The sequence below is a fragment of the Poromitra crassiceps genome, assembly GCF_964638095.1.
Source record: "Poromitra crassiceps genome assembly, chromosome: 1".
In the NCBI taxonomy this organism is placed as follows: domain Eukaryota; kingdom Metazoa; phylum Chordata; class Actinopteri; order Beryciformes; family Melamphaidae; genus Poromitra; species Poromitra crassiceps.
In genome coordinates, this window is record NC_139623.1 from 122,688,633 (window position 1) to 122,716,151 (window position 27,519).

The 27,519-nt window shown below is 43.0% G+C and overlaps 2 protein-coding genes across 2 annotated transcripts in view; both read right to left on the reverse strand.

Annotated features, from left to right (window-relative positions):
• Window positions 1-16,120, reverse strand: part of ik (IK cytokine) — an 86,964-nt gene extending 70,844 nt beyond the window's left edge. Inside the window, exons 1-3 of the mRNA XM_083635550.1 lie at window positions 15,983-16,120; window positions 11,018-11,084; window positions 2,521-2,613 (exon numbers count right to left, since the gene is read on the reverse strand). Of these exons, the coding sequence (XP_083491676.1) occupies window positions 2,521-2,613; window positions 11,018-11,084; window positions 15,983-15,992 (170 nt within the window). The 5' untranslated portion in view covers window positions 15,993-16,120. The remainder of the gene's footprint in view (window positions 1-2,520; window positions 2,614-11,017; window positions 11,085-15,982) is intronic.
• A 3,379-nt stretch (window positions 16,121-19,499) lies between these two features.
• ndufa2 (NADH:ubiquinone oxidoreductase subunit A2) lies at window positions 19,500-27,051 on the reverse strand. Its single transcript, XM_083634960.1, has 4 exons — window positions 26,973-27,051; window positions 25,935-26,127; window positions 22,241-22,347; window positions 19,500-20,546 (listed from the first exon to the last, which is right to left on the reverse strand). Exons 1-4 carry the CDS (start codon window positions 27,028-27,030, stop codon window positions 20,455-20,457), a joined length of 450 nt encoding a protein of 149 aa, XP_083491086.1. The 5' UTR covers window positions 27,031-27,051; the 3' UTR covers window positions 19,500-20,454.
• Between the last annotated feature and the right edge of the window lie 468 nt (window positions 27,052-27,519).

Genomic DNA, 27,519 nt, shown 5'->3' on the forward strand with positions numbered 1-27,519 from the left:
CATGTTTAGAAAGGCAAAACCTGAAAATATCCTGTTCTCTCTAGCCTGACATGATCCAGAGTTCATGTTTAAAAGGCACTACACACACAAACTCACTACCTCCTCCTAAACTCAACTGAACCCCCCCCCCCCCCCCCCCCCATAAAACTGTAACTCATATCTAATTGAATGCCTGTTTAACTGGGACTGTAAATTCATGTAAATTCCCTGCACATTTAATGCCCATTTAACTTAGGGTGTAAATTTCATGTACATTCAATGTAAACTCTTATTTAACTCAGACTGTAAATTCATGTAAATCCACTGCCTATTTAACGTCTATTTAACTCAGTCTGTAAATCTCATGTAAATTCAACGTAAATTCATATTTATTATCCACAGAACACTTCACCACTCATGTACATATTGTATATATTTACTCGATTTGATTTGATTTGATTGCACTTGCAACTTTGTGATTGTCTTTAGTTATCTTCCTACTTCTTATCTCTGTATATTGATGTGACCGCTACGCTGCATACAGACACTAAGACAAATTCCTCGTACAGTATGTAACTTGCATACTGTGGCAATAAAAGTGATTCTGATTCTGAACTTGCTAAGTGTTTGCACGTGTCACCGTTTACGTGTTTTTAATATACGGTCTATGTCTGTATGTACTGCAGCATTTTTAGTCTTCTACTCCAAGACAAATTTCTCCCATGGGAGACAAATAACGTGAAACCTTGACCTTGAACCTTAAAATAACAGGGATAACAATACAAAAACATAAAACAAAGCACGTCAGGTTGTTAAAAAGTATGGCCACACACTTGATTATCTCTCAACCACTATTTTAAGTTGACTTTAAAGGAAGGATAAGTGACACAGTTTCTGCACTGTGATGGGAGACTGTTCCATGTGTGAGCTGCTCTCACTGAAAAGGCTGCCTGACTGAAGGCAGACCGCCTCATAGGTATGTTGGTGCAAGAGAAGATTGTGTTTTTTGCTTTATAAAAGCACTAAGGGGGGGAGGAGCCAGTCCATGCAGAATCTTCTGCTTTATAAAAGCACTATGGGGGGGAGGAGCCAGTCCATGCAGAATCTTCTGCTTTATAAAAGCACTATGGGGGGGAGGAGCCAGTCCATGCAGAATCTTCTGCTTTATAAAAGCACTAAGGGGGGGAGGAGCCAGTCCATGCAGAATCTTCTGCTTTATAAAAGCACTATGGAGGGGAGGAGCCAGTCCATGCAGAATCTTCTGCTTTATAAAAGCACTATGGAGGGGAGGAGCCAGTCCATGCAGAATCTTCTGCTTTATAAAAGCACTATGGAGGGGAGGAGCCAGTCCATGCAGAATCTTCTGCTTTATAAAAGCACTATGGAGGGGAGGAGCCAGTCCATGCAGAATCTTCTGCTTTATAAAAGCACTATGGGGGGGAGGAGCCAGTCCATGCAGAATCTTCTGCTTTATAAAAGCACTATGGGGGGGAGGAGCCAGTCCATGCAGAATCTTCTGCTTTATAAAAGCACTATGGGGGGGAGGAGCCAGTCCATGCAGAATCTTCTGCTTTATAAAAGCACTAAGGGGGGGGGGAGCCAGTCCATGCGGAATCTTCTGCTTTATAAAAGTACTAAGGGGGGGAGGAGCCAGTCCATGCAGAATCTTCTGCTTTATAAAAGCACTATGGGGGGGAGGAGCCAGTCCATGCAGAATCTTCTGCTTTATAAAAGCACTAAGGGGGGGGGGGGAGCCAGTCCATGCGGAATCTTCTGCTTTATAAAAGTACTAAGGGGGGGAGGAGCCAGTCCATGCGGAATCTTCTGCTTTATAAAAGCACTAAGGGGGAGGAGCCAGTCCATGCAGAATCTTCTGCAAAAACGTTCTGTCTGTTGTGGGTGGGAACATCTGTTCTGGCCTCCCACCTGCAATAAGAGAATGACTCAACCCAAAATAAAACTCAAGGAATGGCTCAAAACTAATCAAGTATGCACATCTTAACTCCCTATTGGACATTCTCTTATTGCACTCTGTACTTCACCATTTTAGTTTTGTATTAATTTTAGTCTGTATTTATCCTCTTGCTGGCATTAGTTTTAGTAGTGTATTTTAGCATAGTTTTTAGTATGGTATTAGTACTGCTTACCCTTTTTCTGTGTTGTTGTCGTTTACCACGTTTATGTTTCTTTTTATGTAATGAGGACTGTGATGAAAATTAGCTCCTGCTAATTCCGGCATATTTACAGTTACCCTGTATTTCTATATAGATGGCTGTTCATGAATGTGCACTGTCGTGTCGAAATAAAGAATTAATAATAATAATAATGATCCCCTCAATCATGTTTATTATTATTTTTATTGCTGTGCTCACCAAGATTTAGCTAGGCATATTCTCTGTAAAGCCCTTTGAGACATAGTTGTGAATTACAGCTATGGAAATGAAGTTGACTTGACTGAACCATTGATAGGAGTGATAGGAGATGCTAGTGGTTTGTCATTAGAACCAATGGGAAGTGCTAGTATCTATTAGCATCACTTACTCATGATGTCTGGACTTGGAGGGCGGTGCCGAGGAGGGGGCGGAGCGTGGCGTCATCAGCAGCTTCCTGAAGTCATCATTGGTCAGCTTGGACCTGAGGAGACAGAGACACGGCCACCTGTCAATCACCTTAACATAAAAGCAGCCTCTCTCTCTCTCTCTCTCCACTTTCAGACATGAACTCTGGACACTCCCGTCCCATCCCACTCTCACAGAGATATTCCAACACAGGGTCAAAAACTAATCATGTCCTGTCAACTTGCTGTTAAAGTGTAGTCCCGCTGTATCTCCACCAGCTCACAATCGCAAATGATGTTCAGCGAGCATTGACTGTATATCAGCGAGGCAAATATTGCCTGTCCTACTCTGCCTCCGATTGGACAGTACATGTATCCTTTGTTACTGGGCTGGTTCTGATTGGATAAGACCAGAGTCACTCTGGATAAGACTAGTGTCCTCTAGAGAGAGGCGTTAGCGGAGGACCAAAATGCGAGACTCATTAGCCAATGAACAGCCAGGAATGGGTCTTGTCTTGTGCTACTTTTGCATGCTAAAATAAAGCTGATAATGTACAATTTGATTCAAGGGGGGGGAAACCCTTTCAGAGTACAACACAAACTGTCTATTTTGCTGCAACTCGACAGTGCTGCTTAATCCAGGACCTTACTTCCTGGAACTCTTGAGAGTAAAAAACGTGTCCATTGGAGTGAATGGAGATGTCGGGACTCTTCTATCTACACGGCTCTGGATAAGACTATCAGGCTATGCCAATCAGAGACAGAGTGGGGCACATAGCTTTGGCTTTGGCTGACCGCCGTCTATCCAGTTTTCCAAAGTAAAAGCTTATGTAGACTTGTAATTCAATGGCATTTTGCATGACATACTTTTATTTTTGAAGTTTCAGGAGCGGCTGAACGCCGCCCCTGAAACTGAATGACCTGTATAGTATTCTGTGTTAACAAGTATGCTGAAATGAAACTGCCTCTGTGCTGCGTTGCTTCAGCGTGGCACTGGCGTTTGGTGTGTTCGGGCTCCTCAGTCACCATCATCTTTTGTAAACACGATTCTCTGCCCTGCCCTCTACATATGGGCATCGGCCGACGGCCATTGAAAAACCCATGTCGGGTGACCCCTAATTAGGGATGCCACGGTGTGAACATTTTCACACCGACTAATAAGCACGTGACGTCACCGGTATTACCGGTTACACCGCCAAAAAAAAAAAAAAAAAAAAAAAAAATCAATAGCCTATCTTTTTTCCTCCCTTCTGTTTAGGGTTAATGTGTCACCATGTGCACAAAATGGCAAATAAAAATAATAATTGCAAAGACATGTAAATATAGTAGCTTAGTGAACATTTATTTAGCCTACACTGATTTATGAATGATATACTTGCAAATCTAGAGCGCAGCAGCGCTTCACTTTACTTTGTTTGATCTTTAGCGCTAGGATCAATCATTAGATCTTCCCGACCCTGTTTCAACAACATGAATGCATAGAAGGTTGTTTTATTTTTTATTTTTTTAATGAAAAACACAACAATAGATACAACAGTGAACAGTGCAATTAGAACCTCTCAAACAATATAGGGTAGGCGGCTATTACAAAACAAAGACCGATGACGGGCAGCAAAGCTGCAGACACATCCCGTGATGCTCTATAAAATAAGACAAATAAATGAGCTACACTATCTTAAATAATATATTATTATTAGCAGCAAAAATTGTGGAAACAAAAAAATACAAAATAAAAAATAGGCTATGAAAAAAGCCTTCCACACATGCAGGCAAGCCAGTTTTCAAAACGAATGCTTGCTTATAACATAAATAAATTGCACCGTTTTAAATGGAGAAATTAACTATAATATAATATATATATAATATAATAATAACTATAATAATAATAATAATAATAATAATAAATATAGCCGCAAGCGGCGATGCGGGGTCCAAGCTTCCGGTGACTTGGGGGGTATATGTCAGATAGTGCACATTTATTCAGACTTGGTATATGCCCAAGTAAACAAAGTTTGGTTGAGATCCGGTGACCTGACGGTTTCCAAGCAGTACTAGTAGTAGTAGTAGTAGCAGAAGTAGTAATAGTGTTGGTAGTAGTGGGAGTGGTAGCAGTAGTAGCAGCAGAAGTACTAAGAATAGTAAATGGTAAATGGTAAATGGACTGCATTTATATAGCGCTTTTATCCAAAGCGCTTTACAATGTGCCTACATTCACCCATTCACACACCGAAGGCGGCCAGCTGCCACGCAGGGTGCTGGCACAGCCATCGGGAGCAATTTGGGATTCAGTGTCTTGCCCAAGGACACTTCGACGTGCGGACTGGAGGAGCCGGGGAACGAACCACCAACCTTCTAATTAGTGGACAACCCACTCTACCTCCTGAGCCACAGCCGCCACTAGTAGCCAATAGTAGTAGTAGTAGTAGCAGCAGCAGCAGTAGTAGTGGTGGTTGGCTGTTATAGCGCCACCATCTGGTAGATTGGTGTAATTTTTTCCTCTGAGTAGTGGGTGATGTCTTGAAACTTGAAGTAGTACTTGGATAGAAAGCAGTTTTTGTGTACAATATCCCTTTAAGTATCTGGACAGAAAGTGGTATTTGGGTAGAACATACTGTCAATACGACAAGTACTTCTCTGGCTCTGCAGATACATATAATATGGTCTACAAAGTTAAATACAACAGTCTGGATAGCTCACTTGGTAAAGCACATGACTTATGCTAACTAAAGACCATTGCTGCTCAAAGTTCAAACCCCACGTGGGATGAAAAACTTTCAACTTCAGACAGGTAAGTCAGTAACAGTAATTAAAACCCCACATGCTGCCTCCTTATTTTGCGGTGTTTCATGAACTTTTTCAATATCTTGGAAATGTTAGCTGGAGATTGCGTGGCTGTGTTCAAGAACGTGTTTTGCAACAGGAGAGGTTAGTTCTTGTCTCATGATGGAGCTTTTGTGTTCTGAAATCAGAATTTTCAGTTGTCATTGTGTCTTTCCCACACACACATCAAACCATAGGGCGTAGTGGCGTCCACTACAGAAGGTTGATGGGGTTTATCCCTGAAATTGCTTTTGGTGACTATAGCCAGCACCCTGCATGGCAGCTTGTCATGCAGTCCATTTACCATTAAGGACATTTTTGTATTACACACATAATGCACCACTTTACATTAAAAGTATGCCCTGAATGGAGGTGTTTGAACTAATTGGTGTGGGTTGTGCTGTTACAATGAGCACATGAGTGACAAGGATAATTCAGATTGAATTCTCTTTTTGGACCTTTCACATGTGAAGACACAATAATGTATTGGAATGTTTTTCCTCTCTCATCTGAAAGAAGGCTCCCAGCAAACACAATTACATCATGATGATGTTCTGATATCATCTTTCAGTGACGTCCAGGACTAGGCCAAATCACAGCCGATTTGAGGATCATTTAGACATCTACACAGGAATGTCAAGATGACGTCGAAATATGACATTACCATGAATAGGCATATTCAGTTATTCTGCTATGTACACAGTGTGTATTCAGCAGCGTTATACATAATTATATCCAGATTAACCTTTATTCTACATTTTCAAAAAATAAAACAGTTACCTGGCCGTGGTTTGAACCCAGGACCTCCAGCTTTGGGGTCTGCTACTTTACCCCTACACCATCCTTCCACAGCAATGACGAGGCACGGATGTAACCTTATTATGGCATAAACTTGTTTTTATTCAAACGTGGGTGTCAAGTCTTTGTGGATCGGGCATTACTGTGTGACATCTAAACCAACTGTGTATTATGTTACAGCAGATGCAGAACCCCAAAACACATTAACCCCACCCAAAATGCTACATTCCAACTTCCAGTAGTAGTAGTAGTAGTAGTAGTAGTAGTAATAGTAGCAGAAGTAGTAATAGTAGTAGTAGTAGTGTTGGTAGTAGTGGGAGTGGTAGCAGTAGTAGCAGCAGTAGTTGTAATTGACCGGTTAATGAGTTGTGGGCAATTTAGTGTTGGCGTGTGTTTCATTAAAAGTTTCGAGATTTATCATTTCAAAACGGTTTCACGTATCCAAAACCCTTTAATAACCTTAGGTCGGGGTAGTCCATAGATGACCCAGAAAAAGTTTTGTGTGATTTGGCCAAACGGTCTAGGAGGAGCTCGCAAAAGTAGGTTTTTGATCAAATTCAAAATGGCGGGAAATCTACCACACAGAAATGGGCGTGGCCTAGTGGGTTAGATACATGATGCTCCAGGGAAACCAGTAGATGTGGAATTTTGATTCTACAGCTCGCAGTTCAGAAGTTATGGACCGACAAACGTGAAATTGGCTGTTATAGCGCAACCGTCTGGTTGATTGGTGTAATTTTTTTACTCTGAGTAGTGGGTGATGTCGTGAACCTGTGTGGAAAGTTTGGGTGATGTGGGGCGTATGGTTTCTGAGATCCACACACTTTTAGGGCAGGAAAAGAACAAAAGCAAATACACACAAGTTTAGACATTTATCATTTCAAAACGGTTTCACGTATCCAAAATCCTTTAATAACTTTAGGTCGGGGTAGTCCATAGATGTCCCAGAAAAATTCCCGTGTGATTTGGCCAAACGGTCTAGGAGGAGTTCGCAAAAGTAGGTTTTTGATAAAATTCAAAATGGCGGAAAATACAGGCACACGCAAATGGGCGGGGCCTATATGGATAGATGCGTATTGATCCAAGGAATCCCTGAGAAGTGAAATTTTGAGTATAGGACACACGGTTCAGAAGATATGGACCATAACGCGAAATGGTCTGTTATAGCGCCACCATCTGGCCAATATCGGTCATTTTTTGTTTCTGAGTAGTGAGGCACATTTACAATCTATGTGCCCAGTCTGGCTATGCTGAGCCTTACAGTTTCTGCTGTACATACAGTTTTACCGGAGAAGAAGAAAAAAATAAATAATAATAATCGGAACAGATACAATAGGGATCCACGCACTTCGTGCTTGGACCCCTAATAATAACAACAACAACAATATCGAGGGAACGAGGTGCGGCCTCGCTGCTGAGGTGCGGCAGCGGCACGGCCGCTTTCTTAAGGCCAAAGTCATAGGCTATATATACCTTACATGCAGACTTTCAAAATTAGATAATATATAGCCTATAGCTTATAAAAAAATAAAAATAAATTTGCACTTTGGCGGCAGGCTTTCAAAATGAGAGAAAAATATAGGCTATAGCCAATAAAAAATAAAATAAAATGCCAATTTGGCGACAGCCGACACAGCCCGGCCGACACGGCTTTATAGCCTACATATTCTTTGCTAGGAAAACCAGCATATTCACCTTGTCTGGTTTAAGAATGGATCTTTTGGCGGTGACTATATTCCCGGCCGTGCTGAAGACCCTCTCCGATGCACAGCTTGTTGCACAGATGCAAAGGTATTTCCTGGCCCGTTGCACCTCACTGCGGACTCTGTTAAAGGCCGTGGCGATTGCTGTATTTGAGAAATATGTTCGCCCTGGCAAGTCGTACTGGCGGTCGAGTGTGGCTATGAGATTTTTGAACTCTGGCTTTTCAACAGTCTTGAAAGACACAAATCCTTTGCAGAGATACTTTGTCACAGCATCAGTGCAAGTGTTCCACCTCGCGCTGTCCTTCTTATATTTAACGCATCGCGCAAAAGCACCACTTATGGACGGCTGTGTCTCTCCTCTCTCTGGGTGGGGTTTAGCCGCGGGCTCCAGCTTCGCAGCCTCGCTCTTGTGGTGCACTTGAAGGTGAGTGTGTAGGTTCGATCTGTGTTTCCCCCCGATGCTGCCACCTTCATCAGACAAAGTTTGCACACTGCCTCGTTGACATTCTCCGGTTCCCTATTGGCGTTGGGTTTAAATCCGAAATATTGCCAAATAGGCGATTTTGCTTTTTTCTTTGACACCAAATCCTCAGCCCTCTCTTCTCCGCCATCGTGTCTCTTGGCCAACTCTCTTAATTAGGATCACGTGATCACAGTGTGCCGCTGCTGTGAGTCCAGACAGCGACAACAGACATGTCTTGACTTGTTCTTTGGGGGGGAAAAAGACGATGAAAAAAAAAGAAAAAAAAAGACGGTGTTCCCGGTGGGCACATTATGTAATCGGTGTATTCCCCAACACCGTGTAACACCGGTAATACCTAAAATCGCGGCAAGCCTACCCCTAATACATTCCAGACAGTCACCCTGAATGATGTCTGGATAGCTTCAATCAGGAGCTAGTCAGTCAGTCAGTCAGTCAGTCAGTCAGTCAGTCACTCTCTCTCTCTCTAGTGGAATCCATATTATAACCTGCTCCTAGCCGGTTGGCCTGCATGTTGAACAACAATTAGCCGGCCTACGCGCACTCCCGCGACTCCGTATCTTATCTACCTCGACCGCCGGTATAAGATCCGCTTCCACGCAATCGCAGCTCATGTTAAACAGCTGGCAGGTTATTATCCGCATATCCGTAGTGGGCAGGTGTGGCTCTTCGTGACTCACTTCACGTTCGCTAGTTTATTAATTAATGAATCGTTCGGGCAATCGGCTTGAATTGTTAAGTGGGGGCTAGAATGACCGTGCTTTCCGAGGTGAGGGCTGGCTTGACTGCAGAGAGGCAGCGGGGAAGAAAAGTGGAGCAGAAACGCACTCTCCTGAGAATACGAGGCAGCAGGATGACTGAAGCAAATTAAACAACTATCACAAAGAGCAGCCGAGATTCTGACACTTTTTGCGCAATGCGTGCCGCTCTATCTGCCTGTTTGTCTCTCTGCCAGTGCCCGCATGTCTGTTTAGTGTGCGTGTGTGTGTGGCATGTCATTTTTAACGCTGTTCATAACGAGCAGAGCGTGTTTAGGCTATCGTACGGCTCCGTCCCCAAATTAATTTTCATCGTCCCTGACGCTACTGTGCGCCCACACTGCGGAGTGGATAGGAGCTGACTGACTCTGACTGATAGGCTATCAAACTTTTGTGGGGAGAAATACATTTAAAACTAGTCAGATATGACTTGAATGTCATAAAATAAATCACCCACAGTGATCGACGACAGTCCGACCACTATTTTGACTGCGCGACTTTATGTAGCTTAACACATTGACTGCCAGCCGTTTTTTTTTTTGCTGTAGGTAGCTTTTGCCAAGCCGTTTTTTGAGGATTCTGGCTCATTTTACAAGAGCCGAGGATTCTTTTCTGCTTGGAGTTTGTCAACACAAAGTTCACAAAAGTACTAATAGAATGTGTGCTTTCTCTGTCTAAAAGAGTTAGTTTGTAGAGTTAGTAGTTATGTAGATATTAGCCATTGAGTACAGCATGGTTTTAGCGTCTGAGAGTGAAAGCTGAGATAATCACAGTTTTGTGAAATTCAATCAAACAGGCAGAACAGTCACTTTAACCATTTATTTTTGGCATCAGTGAGAGATCAGACATCCAAACAATATAGTTCCGAACGCCCTCTCCTTCAACTCCTCCCTCCGTGGGCGTGTCTAGTGGCTTTCAGCCTGCGTTTGTCACAAGCGAGTGCTCTGCTGCTGCGAGTTTGAGCAGCCTCCCTCCCTGGCAGCGAGTTTGAGCAGCCTCCCTCCCTGGCAGCGAGTGTGGATAGGTCTCACTCTCACTTGGGTTTGAGAGCCCCGATGAAGCCCCGTGCGACTCTAGGCTTTATGCTGCCCACCCAGTCCATTTCTGGAACCCCCCACCGCAGCAGCGCGAAAGCGCCCCCGCCTACAGTATGAGAATGAGGCTCGTTCGTTTCTGACTGTAAAATCGCCAAGCCATTTCCTTGAGAATGGAGGAAGCAGCCGCGGGAGGCGGCTGCTTTTGGTTGACTTTCTCTCTGTCGGGAGAGGACCGTCGCCACCTAGCTGGTCGGTAAAATAGATTATACACATTCAATACTTCCAATATCTCCATAGGAGACGCGGGGGGCATTGATCCACGTAGCACCGTCAAAAAAAAAAATCGATTTTTTTTTTGACGTATTAATACGTCGCTGGCAGTCAACCGTTGGATTATTTTTGACGTATTAATACGTCAATGGCAGTGAACGTGTTAACAAAGGCATTTTTGGCACATTGCCACCCCTCGTTGTCAATGGACTCCGTTAAAACATGTTTTTTGAAGTCTCCAGATTTGTCAGGCAGGCAGTGTTGTGTGACTGTGCATCCACACTGTGGAGAGGATAGGAGCTGACTGACTGATAGGCTATAGTATCAAACTTTTGTGGGGAGAAATAAATGTAAAACTAGTCAGATATGACTTGATTTGTTTTTGTTTGGTTACAAATTCGATAAAGCTGTTTCCTATCACATTTCTTGTTTTTGATAGATGCTACCCCCCCCCCCCCCGGCCACTGGCAGAAAAAACGGCTCATATCCAGTTGTTTCTTAACAAAGACCCCTCATGTTTAGAAAGGCAAAACCTGAAAATATCCTGTTCTCTCTAGCAGGACATGATCCAGATAACATGTTTAAAAGGCACTTCTCTCTCTCATACTCACTGCAGAGCGGCCCGGTGGTCGTCCAGCTCGTGGCCGTCAGGAGCCAGAGGGTTGGAGTAGCTCTCAGCTGGAGACACAGACAGACAGAGGCAGACAAAACAAGTTAGGCCACTTTAGCTGACAGACTGCAAAAAACAACAAACGGTGGTTGCATTCTGGCCTTTGGGTGTGTAATCAGTGTTTCCCACAGGATTTTGAGTATTTGTGGTGGGGGACAGGGGGTCTGCGGTCCCCCACCACAAATACTCCATGCCCCCCATGCGAGATTTTTTTTTAACATTTTAAAGTAAAATGCATGAATTTGGTGTACTTTGAGAAACCTTAACACATTGACTGCCAGCCGTTTTTTTTTTGCTGTAGGTAGCTTTTGCCAAGCCGTTTTTTTGAGGATTCTGGCTCATTTTACAAGAGCCGAGGATTATTTTCTGCTTGGAGTTTGTCAACACAAAGTTCACAAAAGTACTAATAGAATGTGTGCTTTCTCTGTCTAAAAGAGTTAGTTTGTAGAGTTAGTAGTTATGTAGATATTAGCCGTTGAGTACAGCATGGTTTTAGCGTCTGAGAGTGAAAGCTGAGATAATCGCAGTTTTGTGAAATTCAATCAAACAGGCAGAACAGTCACTTTAACCATTTATTTTTGGCATCAGTGAGAGATCAGACATCCAAACAATATAGTTCCGAACGCCCTCTCCTTCAACTCCTCCCTCCGTAGGCGTGTCTAGTGGCTTTCAGCCTGCGTTTGTCACAAGCGAGTGTTCTGCTGCTGCTGCTGCAGCGAGTTTGAGCAGCCTCCCTCCCTGGCAGCGAGTTTGAGCAGCCTCCCTCCCTGGCAGCGAGTGTGGATAGGTCTCACTCGTCTCTTGTGTTTGAGAGCCCCGATGAAGCCCCGTGCGACTCTAGGCTTTATGCTGCCCACCCAAACCATTTCTGGAACCCCCCACCGCAGCAGCGCGAAAGCGTCCCCGCCTACAGTATGAGAATGAGGCTCGTTCGTTTCTGACTGTAAAATCGCCAAGCCATTTCCTTGAGAATGGAGGAAGCAGCCGCGGGAGGCGGCTGCTTTTGGTTGACTTCTCTCTGTCGGGAGAGGACCGTCGCCACCTAGCTGGTCGGTAAAATAGATTATACACATTCAATACTTCCAATATCTCCATAGGAGACGCGGGGGGCATTGATCCACGTAGCACCGTCAAAAAAAAAAATCGATTTTTTTTTTTACGTATTAATACGTCAATGGCAGTGAACCGCTGGATTTTTTTTGACGTATTAATACGTCAGTGGCAGTCAACGTGTTAAGAGCTAAATTAAAAGGCTAGATCTATGAAGAACATGTCATCATTACTGCGCTGTGGGTTTACAATGACAAACTAAATTTCTCCCTATAGGTCAGGGATACTCAACTTGCTTTGCCACTTTCGTGAAATGATAGAAGGCGAGGGGCCAGTTAATAATAGGGATGGGCATTGTAAGGGATTTAAATACTCGAGTACTCTCCTTCTGTTATGAAAGAGTACTCGAGTACTCCCCCCCCCCCCCCCCCCCGGGGGAACGACACACACACATGAAAGATCCTAAGTTTGGCTATGTTAAGCAGTTACCATTAGCATTCGCCAAATGCCTGTGATGAGAGCAGGGGTGATCTGCTTTGTATGGGGCTGTTCACAGCAACTTCACACACATTACCAATTTTGCATGGAAAAAGCGCTGCCTGGTGCACTTTTTAGTTTTTACAGATTGACTGTGATAAGGTGATCCGGTGTTAGCCGTTAGCCTACCTCAGTAAAAGTAATTCCCAATACATGTCGGTAATCATTCCATACTGCTTCTTGATCACTGTTAAGTAAATCCACTTATTAAAAACTCTGGTGTTCTGCCAAAAAGTGATAACTGCAAACATGATAACTGCAAACAGTAATAATGTTCGCTAACGTTAACCGCAAAAACCACCAACAACATCCGAGTGATGGTCCCCGCCCGTGGTGAAACACGGAACGTTTGGCTATGGTAAACAAAGTTACTGTCAGGGGTCCGTTAGTCAAAGTGGTCCGTCCGAGTAAAAAACATCTAACGTTAACATCTTTGCTTGCACATCTATATATAAATTGGCCATGAACGGAAAACAACTGCAATCAAATCTTGTTTATTTTACATCTGCTGAATATAGATTGCGTTAATATACATGGACGTCTGTGTTGCTGGCGATTCGCCAGACGCTGTTAACGTTAGATCGGCCATTTTTATAGGGGAGGGGGGTGGGGCGAGTACCCGGACAGCGGAAACGGTACTCGAGTACTCTCGTTACAAACGAGTACTCGAGTACCCGAGTACTCTCCCCCATCCCTAGTTAATAAACAAACAATATACATTTTTCTGTAGCGGATTGTAGGATTTTGGGGTGTCAGTCGGAGTTTAGGCTGACAATGTTGTGCACACTGGATAGTTAGTTAGGTTAAGTTAGTTAGGTTAAGTACATACATAAGTGCCTGGGTAGCGAGCAGATGGCGGTATTTGACAATTTAGCAGCTAAATGATAGATTATTGAAAGATATTCCATATTCCAGACTGAAATGCTAAAACAGTAGTATTGGCCAGAATGACATGAACATGTGGACACTTATTCAGCGGGTATCTTGCATGTTGCGTTCAGGTGCACTGTAAAAAAAAAAAAAAAAAAAAAAAAAAAAAAATTGGTCAAAATCCTTTTGTGGCGCTGCGCCACAAATTCCTTTATGTATGGGAAACACTGGTGTTTATACGAAAGCGCTGTGATAATGACCTTGTGAAGACAGAGCCGCAGATATGATATGATAACGCTGCAGTACGTATGTCAGTTAGGTGGCGCTGTAACTTTGCAACTTCACACCATAGAAGAACACCAGGCACCTGCATACAAACACTTCCTTGCGGTGTAGAACAAACAAAACACTCCGCTGATCAGAGTAATGTGATTGTGATACACTGTTGCAGATTGTTGGACTACTTGGTTGCATTAAAGAATAAAAGCAGGGTTCCCACACCTTCTTCAACATCAAATTCAAGGACTTTTCAAGGACTTTCAACACCCAATTCCCCAAATTCAAGGACCCAACATGGCAGCTTTGAGACATGGACCAGGGTTAATTACTGCTACAACAGCATGTTTATAATGAAAACTAGCAGAAGCTCACAAAGAGGGAGGCTTGAACGTGTGAACACTTCGCAACTGTGCTGTCCCTACTCTGTTAGTTCCAATTGCAAATTACAGAAACCCACCGACTGCAAAACTTGTTCGAAAAAATGTTTTGTTTTCAATTGCAGAAAGCTGAAGCATGTGAGCGGAGTGGAGCTGTGATAATTACCGCTCCTGGCTCACGGAGTGGCCCTTTCCACCTGCTGACGGCCGCTCCCCGCTCTATACAGATTTCACCCGCTCGCACTCACCGCTCCGCTCAAAAGAACAGAAAAGATAAAAAGGCCAGGGTGTTTTAATTTGTGTTTAAACGCCTGGGCAATGGGCATTGCTCACTACAAATAACATGAGCTCAGCAGAGTCAGCTGCATGTTCGTTTCTCTTCCTTCTCGTCTCGCAGCAACTGGCAAGAAAATAGTGGGCGTGCACATGGCCACGCAGCGATGCATTCTGGTTCGAACATGTGATCGAAACTGGTGCGGGACTGAGCGGGTGATCGGTGACGCTCCAACTTTCGTTCCGGTACCACTCTGGTCCCGCCTCACCGCTCAAGCCAAAATCCCCCCGCTGGGCTCACATGCTCTGGAAGGCGGAGGGGAAATGATTGATTCAGGGGAGAGACGGCCCCCTCATAATTCTCTATGCAGGAAAAACCCTAAATTCAAGCACTTTCAATGATCCATGTCTATTTTCAAAAACTTTTAATGCCTTGATTTTTATTTTTCAAATTGACAAACTTTCAAGGATTTCAAGGACCCGCGGGAAGTTACCCTGTAAAAACAGAGTTCCCCAAACTTTTGAGTAGCCAGTCAGATTGGAAAAAGTAGCCGGATCATGTTTGCGGCGTTTGTTCCAGTGGTCCTTTTCCCAATTAATAAACAAACCTCAAATATGTATCCATGAGTGTGACAATTGAAATAATACAAATAAACATTATAATAAAAGGCTCAATGCTAAATTTAATTATAAATAAAACAATATCCATATTGCAAAACACAAACAGGCAATGTATATTTTTAAGAACAAATAAAATACTAATCATTTTAAGGATTTGGAGAGATTGTGGTGGGTGGATCTTGCTTGGACCCTCTTGGGCTTCCGATATAATTAGTTTGCCCCACCCGACCCTACCTGTGACTTCAAAAAGTGCAGAAATAAGGTGAGTTTAATGCCCAACACAGATTGTCTAACGAAAATCGCATGGTTCATGAGAGGGCTCTTACTACCGTTAAGTCCTGAGACGAACATAGAAAGAGCCTGAGGGTAACTCGCTGGGTACCTACAGGTATAGGGTAAACAGGCATGGACTTCGACTCAATCAAATCTGATAATAACAAAGATTCTCACTGATTTGAGTCAAAGAGACAAACTCATCAGATGGGGCCTGTGGCTCCATTGTGGGCTAGAATTGTGGTTCGTTGCCTCCTTGATAGGAACTGGCTTTAGCAACCTCGTACAGGTTATTCTATTGAGGTTAGCTAAACTGCATTTCGTTGTACAGTACACAGGGCTAGCGTTAAACCCGACGACGAGCTAGGCTAGTTAATGAGTCAACAGTTTAAAACGCATGGACGCTTCTCAGCCCTGCAGCCAGGTGTTGACTCAGAGAAGACGTTAGTTAATATAACGCGAGCTAACAATTTAAAGTGGGGGTAGAGAAGTTATCTGTGAAGCTGTTGACTTTAATGTGCTATCTAACGTTAGGCTAAGCTAACAGAGCTAGGCTAGTATGTGGCCAATGCTACGAGGGATGCTAATTGCTAGTCGGCTAACTGGGACACTTCTCTCAGACTTACTTTCAGGCATTTCGGCGAAGGCTTCGGTCTGTCCGTGTCGTAGAAAAACAACGTGTTTATTTTTCGTCGATGGAAATTTACAGAGAGCGTTTTGTTTTTATCCGCAGCGCGAGTTTCCTTCTTCTTCTTCTTCTTTGGTGTTTCTTCTTCTCTTTATTGGCGGATGCGGATCGCAAACAACTTCTAGGTGCATACCGCCACCTACTGTACAAGCGTGTGTAACTTGTCATTTTAAAGTTCGCACACTGCAGTGCAAAGGGCTCCAGTTAGGTTTTTTATTGCAACACCTGGAGCCCTTTGCAGTGTGCGAACTTTTTACAATTGTCTTTGCATTTATCACTGTAAATTCTGCACCTGCCCTACTAGGCTGGGATGTGCGTGTCTCCCTTGTCATTTTACCCTATATCTATCTATCTATCTATCTATCTATCTATCTATCTATCTATCTATCTATCTATCTATCTATCCATCTATCTATCTATAGATATATAGGGCTCTGTTTGTTTGCCTGTCTGTACCACTGACATAATTAGTGATGTCATAAATTCTAGGGCTGTGGCGATTCACTTATTTCCCGATTCAATACTATCACGATACTTGGGTGCCGATTCGATATATATTGCGATTCTTAAGTATTGCGATTCTACGATTATTGCGATTCGATATTACGATTTATTGCGATTTTTGTTTATTTTTTTCTTTTCTTTTTTCAGTTTGTTTGCTTTTTTACACTAGATTAGAACATGGGAAAAGTTGAATCATACACTAGATGTATATTATATCATGAGTAGGGCTGGGCGATATAGTTAAAAACAGGGGTGGACTGGGATCATAATTCAGGCCGGGCATTAGATACCAAGCAGGCCAGGCCGATATGGGCCGACCGTTTGAAGCCCAATTTGGGCCGTTTGAAGCCAGATTTGTGCCGGTTGAAGCCCAATTTGAGCAGTTTGAAGCCAAATTTGGGCCAAGTCCAATTTTACAATGAGATGCACCCACTTTAACCCTGAAGTGTAATTATTACTTCAGACTAACTAATAAACTAATAAAACCACTAGTAAACCAGTAGGCGGCGCCTGGCCTACTGTTCAGTGAGTGGCCTGACTGCGGGCACCAAAAAAATTTTTTTTTTTACGATTATCGATTCTGGAATAAAAGATCGATTCAAAAAATCGTGACATTAAAAATCGCGATACTTAGGTGAATCGATTTTTTCCCCCACCCCTAATAAATTCACTCTCTCTCTCTCACACACACACACACACACACTTGATCCCAAAGTCCCATTTTTTGTTTAGTCCTGTGTGATACAATCTGACTCGTGTTATGATTTCCTGACTACTCTTCCTCGCACCTTTTCTGCCATATCTCCACCCCTCTCCGCTTGATCATGGCTTTCCTTCTCCTAATCTCTTGAAGTGAAACTGCTACTGATATTTCCGTTTGTAGTGCTGCTTCAGCTCATTCATCTGCACCAATGTAGGAAATAAAATAAAAAAAATTGGGGGGGTCTAAAAAATGAGGGCATTTACAAAGTTTGGGAGGCACTTAAAAAAAAAAAATTTTAACTTTAATTACTGCATAAAGTTGCTAAAGCGTAGTGTGAACAACAGCACTGTTTGTGTGAGTGAGTTCTTCGTCGTCTTCTTCTGGCAACCAGCTTGCAGGTGCTGCTGAGTGTGTTAGAGATCATCTCTGAAATGGAAATCAAATCAATTGAATGGAAAGAAAAATATATAAATATTTGGGACAATTTTCGCCCATGGATCATATTTTTTAGGGGTATTGTGAAATTTCTTTGGGTATTTTGGTCCTTGCCTTCCTGGCTAAATTCCTACACTGATTTTGCACACATCCCCTTTCATCCCCTGGACCCCTGATTTGCTGAAACCATATATATATATCAGCAGCTGGCTCAGCAGGGCATTCCTCTATCTGAACATTATTCTGATCAACACAAACTGGACTCTGTGGCTCAAAACATCAAAGATAGAATTATGTGTGTATCGGACCTGAACCATTTGTTCAAATTCCCCAAAATATGCAAGACATGGAAATGATAAACATGTTTAATAATTTTCCAGACCTGCATAGGAACCCTGCCACTAAAATTACACAATATAGTAATATATTAATTGAAGAGAATAAGACACAAATGACTTACTGAGATTTATTCACTCATGAGTGAACCTGATGACGCTACCCACGAAACGCGTTGTTCACTGAATAAATCTCTGTAAGTCATTTAAGTGTGCGGTGGTTATTCTCTTCAATTTATGTTTCATGTTCCTGCAACCGACCAGCACCTGATCACACTGGGTGTGCGTGGGGAATCCTCTTTACTCGAGTAATACTCAACCACTTAGGAAATGGGTAAGTAATGCAGTAAAATAATGCACTGGGCAAGTAATGCAGTCATCATCACTTTATTAACAGTAACTAACAGCTAGCTTATTAACTAGTAATTAACAGCAGTAAAATAATGCACCTTTTCTTTGATTTGACCAAAGATGCAGGAGAATGATTGACAGGAGACTTCATAAAAAATTGAAATATTTCTTGTGAAATCTTTTCCCAAAACAGGTTTCCCACACCTTCTTAAACATCAAATTCTAGTACTTTCCATGCACAATTCACTCAAAAGCAAGGAGCCAACACAGCAGTTTGAGACACAGATCTATACTGAGATTTATTCAGTGAACAACGCGTTTCGCGGGTAGTCATCAGGTTCACTCATGAGTGAACACATGAGACACAGTTTTGCGGGTAGCGTCATCAGGTTCACTCATGAGACAGTTTCGGAGGGTAGCGTCATCAGGTTCACTCATGAGACACAGTTTCGCGGGTAGCGTCATCAGGTTCACTCATGAGAGTTTCACGGGTAGCGTCATCAGGTTCACTCATGAGAGTTTCACGGGTAGCGTCATCAGGTTCACTCATGAGACACAGTTTCGGAGGGTAGCGTCATCAGGTTCACTCATGAGTTTCGGGGGTAGCGTCATCAGGTTCACTCATGAGACACAGTTTCGGAGGGTAGCGTCATCAGGTTCACTCATGAGTTTCACGGGTAGCGTCATCAGGTTCACTCATGACACAGTTTCGGAGGGTAGCGTCATCAGGTTCACTCATGAGTGAACACACGAGAGACAGATCAAGGTTAATTACTGTTACAATGACAATGTTTCTAATGACAACTAGCAGCTTTACAGAAGCTCACAGACAACTATGAGAATGAGAGCAGGGGTGTCCAAACTTTTTTGAATGGGGCGGGGCCAGATTAGATCATGTGAAAATAACGCAGGGCCAGCTGCTTCTCGCTTCATATGGCGGTTATAAAAGATAAATAAAAAAGTCACATACAATACAATAGTACTCTAAGGATTTTGTTTACCAAACATTAGCTCTGCCTGTGTTCCTACTTGGTGCTTGTCTACAAAGAGTTGATATTTGATAGTGCTGTCATTGTTAGGTGAACGTAAAAAAATGCAAATTGAACTTGCTTGATTAACCAATACTGTGTGGAGGGGCCACATATAGTATATTTTGAGACAAGCCGAGGGCCGCTTAAGTTCCGAAATTGGGCCCCGGGCCAGACTTTGGACATGCCTGAATTAGAAAGAGCCTTGAATATGTGAACACTTTCTCAACTGTGCTGTGTTAACAATGTTTACTAATGTTAAGGAAAACAATAACTTCAATTTGTACCCTTGCACAAATTATTTTATAAATTCAAGCACTTTCAATGACCCATGTCTATTTATCTCTATTGAAAATAGAGATAAATAATTAAATTCACAAACTGATTTCAGGGACCCGTGGGAACCTGCAAACAAACAAATGTGGTTTAATATTCAGGTTTATTCTCAATAGATTTACAACAGACAAAGGTTTTCAAAGGGGTGAGATTCAGGTCTGGGCTGTGTTCGAATAGTCAAAAAAGAAAATAAATCCTAACTCCTATTCCTTTCCTAATGACTCCCTTGACCTGGATGTAAAACCTTCATAAGGACTTGAGGACACGGCTGCGCAAGTCTGCAGTAGTCAGAGCCACTGAGTGACGGAAACACTAGCTGACTAGCATGTACAAGTCATGCTGATTTCAATGGTGACATCCATTTCCTGTTCAGTTGCTGAGAAAGTTGAATACTTTTCACATTAGCTACATGGTTAGCAAGCACAACAAGCATTAGCAACGACCTAATGGTGTGACGATTTGCTGCTGCAAGGAATTGTGGGACGGCATTATGTCCTTTCCTTTGGTAAAGGATGATCCAGTGCATCCTATCATGCTAAAGGAGATAAGTAAGGAAGCAGGGAAACACCTTTCATGATCAATTAGAGAAGTCCACCAGCTCTCATCATTGCTGCCACTTCAATACTCCTGGGTCATTTCACTCAGATAGGAACCGTCCTAAGCAAAAAACACTATTTGAACGCAGCCAGGACTGCACCACTGTCTCCAGGGGTCTGGGCTAAGGTTTGGACTGTACTAATGTCTCCAGGACTTTGGCCACCTGATCGGCTGTCATGTTGTCCAAGCCGACACTCTGCTCCTTCCCAAACTCTGCAGACAGACAGAGAGAGAGACACACATTAAAAGAAGTGAAAATGGCTGCCGTAGGGCTACGATGCAGCCAGCAAGCATGCAGCTCCCCAAAAATGTGACACACCGTCGGATCGACCGAGCTGACGTGAACAGTGCAAGTATATATTATCATGTAGATGGGAGAGAACAGGAAGAGAGCGAAAACTATGAACAAATAATACTTGGTAATAGCTTTCACTCTCTCCTGTTATATACTACATTATTGTATACTTGGCAAGTATAATGTAGAAGATGGGAGATAACAGGAGAGAGTGAAAGGTAGGACCAAGTATATGCACTACATTCTGTGCTTGGGCTAACTTCTAGAAATCCTAGTGAAATCACACAAGTTACACATTTTGCTGGGGACTCCCCTTGGACCCCTCGTCAAGCTGACGTTCAATATCTATGTATCGTAGGGTTGCATGAACTAACCTACCAAACGGCGAAAAGTTGTTGCGTGTTTCAGGGCTCCAGAGTGCACCTATTTAGGTGCGTTTTCCCACCTTAAAATCTGCCAGTGCGACTAAATATTTGTATAGGTCGCACCGGTGCACCTAGAAATTTGTAGTGTCTTTTATCTCTCTCTCTCCTAAGCCATATGCCCCACACATCAGGCACACATAGAAAGACAGGGAAATACAAAAAGAAAACGTTTTCAATGGCTTCTGAGTAGGCATGGGTCGATTTCCGGTTTTACCGGTTCGGTTCGGTGTACGAGCCCAAACCGGTTTGATCACGTGCGAACCGAAAAAACCTAAAAAAAAAAAAAAAAAAATTGCCAGTCCATTCTGATTGCACTATTGTTCGTATTAGCCTCTTCTCAAGTTGCACTAGTATGCAAAAGTCTTATTTTGTTTATTATGTTGATGTTTGAAGAAAAGTTAAGCTGAATAGTTATGAGAAATAAATACAGGGTGTGTTTGTTACACAGGTGTCCTGCTTCTTTTTATTCTGTATCATTGCGGGTTGACAATACCAGCTTAGAGGTGTATTATCGCTATCAGGTGGACTGAAGTTGCACTACAGACAGTTATGGGTCACACTCGGGAGCCCTGCTTAAAAAAATAAAAAAAAAATATTACAAAAGAAATCGGTATACTGGTTCAATCCGGTTTAGACGGCAATATCGAACCGGTTTTAAAATTTTCAAACCGACCCAGCCCTACTTCTCTGAGTGCTTTAGACTTGTGCAGAATAATTTCATTTTGAAAATCCGACTGGAAGTCGTATCGTCCTTATCGCTAGTCACCGGTTGATGGCCGATCAGCTGAAAATGGACCATTTCCGGTCATGGGCCTATCAATCGGTGCATCTCTAGTATCCATACTTTTGCAAATGAGTATTGTATCCAGTTAAATTTTTTAGTAATGATACTTAGCGATACTTTTGACAACCCTAGTTCTTATTTCTTGCTCAGAAGAGTTTTCCCAAGCCGCTGTGGTTTACATTCCTCGCGTGGCGGGCTGCTGTCCTCAACTCAGTAAACAAGATTTTTGTATTTTTTTTACCAGCTTTGCACCCCATGACGATTAATCAACGTTGACTCGACTTTATTGGTAGAAAAGTCAACGGTCAAAGATCTGGATTCATGCAACCCTTAATGTATAGCTGCTGCTAAGCACGCCCTAAACTCCAGGCTACGATGAAGACTGTGTGCGTGTGTCTCTCACCGTATCTGGCCCACAGGCGGGGCTGCACTCCAGAGCACTCTCTGATCAGGAAGGGAAACTGCGGGTTAGCCTGCTTCAACGACACATAGTGCTGCTCCACAAAGTCCCTACACACACACACACACACACACACACACACACACACACACACACACAGTTCTCAAAGTGACATAAAAAAAGGAAAAATGCTATTCTCAAAAACAGTTCTTATATATTTTCTGAACTTTCTTCTTACATGTCTTCCTAAGAAAAAACTTGAGACTAAATTGTATTCTTGAAATGAAAGTTCTCAAAGTTCTCTTAAAGCAGGGGTGCCCACACTTTTTCAGCTTGGGAGCTACTTTTAAAATGACCAAGTCAAAGTGATCTACCAAACATATTTATTTATATATATATACACTGAGTATACAGTGGAAAACAGTGGAACAGTGGAAAAACAGTGGAAACAGTGGAAAAACAGTGGAAACAGTGGAAAAACAGTTAAAAAAAAAAAAAAAAAAAAAAAATCTTCCTCAATGCCATGCGATCGACCACACTACCTTCGCGATCGACCGGTCGATCGCGATCGACGTATTGGGCACCCCTGTCTTAAAGGAAGATTTTTGGGAGATTTGCCTATTTGCCATATTCCCGATAATAGAACATCCACCCTGCTCTATATAACTCTCTATGACTATAACTATAACTCCAATGACTCTTGGGCCCACATACATACATGGACATGCATGCACAGTCCTACACTCTCCTTCCTTTCTTTTTGTTGTTTGTCTGTGTATTATGTTTGTCTCTGTTATGTTTTATGTTCAGAGTTTGGCCCTGTTCCGGTTGAATGAACGCTGGCGCGTTTGGCTGCCGCTGCTCTCTGGTTGCTGTGGCCAACCCCCCCCCCCCCCCCCCCCTTTCTTTCTTTTTGTTGTTTGTCCGTGTTTTATGTCTGTCTCTGTTAGTGTTGTCACGGTACTCGGTACTTCGGTACTTGGACGGTACTACATTGCTACGGTACTGAACGGTACCTGTTTGCCACCATGGCTTGGCTTCATGGACCCAGCCGCCAGCTAACGTTAGCCTGTCTGCCTGATCAACATACATACATACTGCGCATACAGCCCCGCGCACTTCCGGGACTACGGTGTCCCCGAACGTCCACACGTAATCGCGAACAGTCATTCACAGCTTGTTGACACGAGCAGTGCGCACAGGCAGTGAAGATAATGGCTAACAGCTACAGCAGGAGCGGCTGCTCCTGTCCTATTCCAACAACTCAACTTGTTGAGAAGAAGAATGCAAAGAGTCGCATTTGGAAATATCAGTCCCCAAAGTCCCATCTGCAAAAAGTGTGAAAGGGAGTTCCAAACCAAACAGGGTAACACATCCAATCTCGCCAAGCAGCTGAAAGACAGGCACCCAGACCTGTTCAAATAATTCAAGGTGGGTTAATTCTTTCAAACGGTGTAAAATAACACGTTTAACAACATACCAAACAGACCTTATCCTGTCACATTCGTTTTTGAGATAGCTGGCAATGCATTGTGTAACCAAAAAACGTTTGCGCTAACGTTAACGTGTTTTGTAATGGAATCATTATGGGACCCGGCTAATACCTGGTACAGCGTTAGCTAGCATAGTGTGTGTAACACCTGTGCAATGCAATGTTTGTAATGGAAACATTATGGGACACGGCTAATAGCCGAACTTAGCCATAGTTCAACATGGCATCAAAATAAATACAAGCTTCTTTCGGGTGAAACATGTCCGTGAATTAAAACTAGCTACATAAAATTGCTTGCACTCTACATGTGTGTATGTGCAGTTGTCTTTATCATCTCTTTATTTTAGTAAATCTCACTGACATTACTTTCCATTTAACAGTATGCGAGAGATGAAGATGAAGAGGAAGGCACAAGTCGCGGAGCCCAAAAGACCACCCAGCAGACAATTCCTGATGTTTTTGAAAAGCAGAGGAAATATGACAAGAACTCACATGAAGCAAGAAAGTGTGATAGGGCATTGGCAGAATTCCTATGCATCGATCAAATACCAATATACACCGTTGAAAAAAAAAGGATTCCAGCAATTCTGTGAAATAAATTAAATTATAATATTTAATATAATAATAAAATTAAATACTTGAGGGCTACATGCCACTGGTGTTGCACTGTCTGTATTCACTGCCATACAGAGTTGAATGTAAGAAGAAGTAAGTAGAAACACATTGTTTTGTTTTAAAGTTGAAGGCTACATGCCATTTGTTCATTGGAAATGGTTGCATACTTTAATAAAGGAGAATATGTTCAAGAAATATCAGTCTGTTTTTTTTACCGTGGTACCGAAATTGGTACCGAGTACCGTGGAAATTCACTAGTACCGGTACCGACTACTGAATTATTGGTACCGTGACAACACTTGTCTCTGTTGTGTTTTATGTTTGGCCCTGCTCCGGTTGAGTGAACGCTGGCGCGTTTGGCTGCCGCTGCTCTCTGGTTGCTATGGCCACCCCCCCCCTGTAAAGCGACTTTGAGTTATTGAAAAGCGCTATATAAAATAAATGTATTATTATTATTATTATTATTAGTAAGGGGAATATGGCTGTAGGGGCGGCTACAGGGGCGGCTGTAGCTCAGGAGGTAGAGCGGGTCGTCCACTAATCGCTTTGGATAAAAGAGGTCGGTGGTTAGATTCCCGCCTCCTCCAGTCTGCATGTCGAAGTGTCCTTGGGCAAGATACTGAACCCCAAATTGCTCCTGATGGTGTGGCAGCCTGCCGCCATCGGTGTGTGAATGGGTGAATGTACCTACTGATTGTAAAGCGCTATATAAATGCAGGCCATTTACCATTTTACCATTTAAGAGAAGAGATATGCCTTTCTCTTTCCTGTGCGTGCATTAGAAAGTAGCCCTGCGCAGCTCCTGCTAACTAAAATGGTAGTGAACGGTACACCAGCCTACAGCCATAGTTTCACAACAAGTATTTTGATACAAGGTTTGCTGCTTCGTTCGTTGAAATACCTTTTTCTCCTCCAACCTCAGGTGCCCCTTACACACCCTGAAGGTTTCAGCCCGATCACACGTAAAACGGCATAGCTGTGGCCGAACACAGAACTTGAAACAAAGTCAACATGCTCAATTTTATATGATTCATTTTGGGAAATTGCAATCCTTTACATTACTAGTTACTGGGGAAAGTAATAAATTACAGTAACTAAGTTACTGCCCAAAGCTGTCTATTATATGTATATTTTGTGTATATATGTATATATTTTGGTTGGTTTTGTGTGCGTTTTGGCGGTTTTTGAACACCTTTTGGTGGAAAACCGTCAGCTGTATCTGGCAACACTGATCCTGCTGTAAATTTGGCAGACTCTCGAAAGCCTGCTTTAAAACGGTTGTTTTGCCGCGGAATATGATGTAACTCCGCCGGACAAACTACTCTGACATCCAAGAGGAATATAAGATCTTCAAATTTGCGATAAGACGTCGGAAACTAGTAAGAACCCGTTTTAACCATTTGGTACATGGTTACACTTGGTAACGTTATGTCAAATGGGGCTAACTAGCTACTAGTGTTTGAGTGTTATGATGCTAGGCTAACTGTTAGCTCGCTGGTCCAGTCAGGTCACTGCATGGGTTTAGTGAGTGTTCTGAATGTTGCTAAGCTAACTGAGTGTTTTGGTCAACATATGGTGTGTACCGCTCACCTCGCACCCTGGCTGGCGGTGGAGCTCTGGCAGAGGTGCACGCGGATCTCTCTCAGGTTTCTGCCAAGGTTAGAGCCCAGACTCCTCACACAGGCGGCCGCCATCTTACCTGTCCCAACGTCTTCTTCTTCTTCTTCTTCTTCTAGTGTTTTATGGCGGTTGGCAAACATCTTCTGTGCATTACCGCCACCTTCTGGATTTTAGAAGTTACAAAAATATTCTCTTCAGTGTGAAAAACAAAACTACGTCCACCCAAAATACTCCAAAACATAATATTGTCCATTCTTCCTCACCCAGACTCACTCGTCTGGGTTTTATCAAAGGCTTCCCTCAGTATATTGTCTAGATCTTTCCCAGTTACATCCACCACGTCCAAAAACCTCCTGGCAGCGTCCAGCACCATCTCAATTCTCTCCGTCTTCCCCGTCACATCAACAGCACAGTTGACCACCATCGCAATGAAAGCCAAAAATTTCCTCTTTTCTACACATAGAATGTCAGCTCGATCCATTTCCTTCTTTTTCTTCTCTGGTTCCTTCTGTACCACCATCCTATTCCTCTCTTCATTTCTCTCCCACCCCCATCTCTTAACAGCTTCCACATACGACATTCCCCTAGTTTCTCTTATCCTATTCACTTCCTTTTCTTTCTTTCTCCTTGGACACTCCACAGACCCTGCATAGTGATTTCCCTCACAATGTAAGCACTTAGCTTGTTCTTTCTCAATGCACCTCTCTTCACTGCATTTCTCCTTTCCACATCTGCCACACTTTCTTTTTTTTTGACATACAGCAGCCACATGCCCATATTCTTGACAACAGTAACACCTCAAGGGAGCTCTTTCAAACGGTCTTACCTTATAACACACATAATCACAGTATATTCTCTCTGGTAATTCACAATCAAATGTCAAGCACACAGATTCACTATACTCCTTTTTCCCTTCACGGAATCTCATCAATCTCCTTCCCTCCTTTACACCTTCAACCTTGAGAAAATCTTGAACGTCCAAATCCACTGGCACACCGCTTACCACACCTTTCTTCCATGTTTTGTCCCCGAGCGGGAAGCTATCCACAAGCACATTGGTACTCATATTCTCGCCGACCCTATCAATTTTTAGAGCTTCCTCCCTCTGCTTTTCTGACACACATTCCTGTCCCAACGTCTGTGACGTCACTTCTTCTTCTTCTTCTTTTGATTTCCGGCAGACTAGGCACGGGTTGGTGCATTGCTGCCTCACACTGTTAAACTACGTCACTGCACATTGACCTATATCCTCTGATACAGGTCTGTAGCTACAAGGAAGCGAACTACTTCCCTAACCCAATGTATTTGTGCCACCACATCACCCAGCAGTGTTTTAAGGGAAAAGCTTTCAACTCCCAGTTTGCCCAGCTCAATAAATAATTCCCTCCTTTCCTCTGCATAGTGTGAACATTGCAACAGTAGGCTACATGCTGCACAGTTTCTAATACTCCACAATGCTCACACTTGCCATCTTTGTGTTTCCCCATTACCAACAGCTCACTTGCCAGCCCACAATGCCCTAGTCTTAGCCTGGTCAGTCTAATGGCATCTGAAT

Excerpts from the sequence above, each read along its gene's own strand:
- ndufa2 (XM_083634960.1), bottom strand. The coding sequence starts at position 27,030 with ATGAGTACCAATGTGCTTGTGGATAGCTTCCCGCTCGGGGACAAAACA. Across the intron at positions 26,128-26,972 it reads GGACAAAACATGGAAGAAAG|AAGGTGGCGGTAATGCACAG; the intron begins GTGTGGTAAGCG and ends TCTAAAATCCAG. Across the intron at positions 22,348-25,934 it reads ACCGCCAGCCAGGGTGCGAG|GGACTTTGTGGAGCAGCACT; the intron begins GTGAGCGGTACA and ends GTGTGTGTGTAG.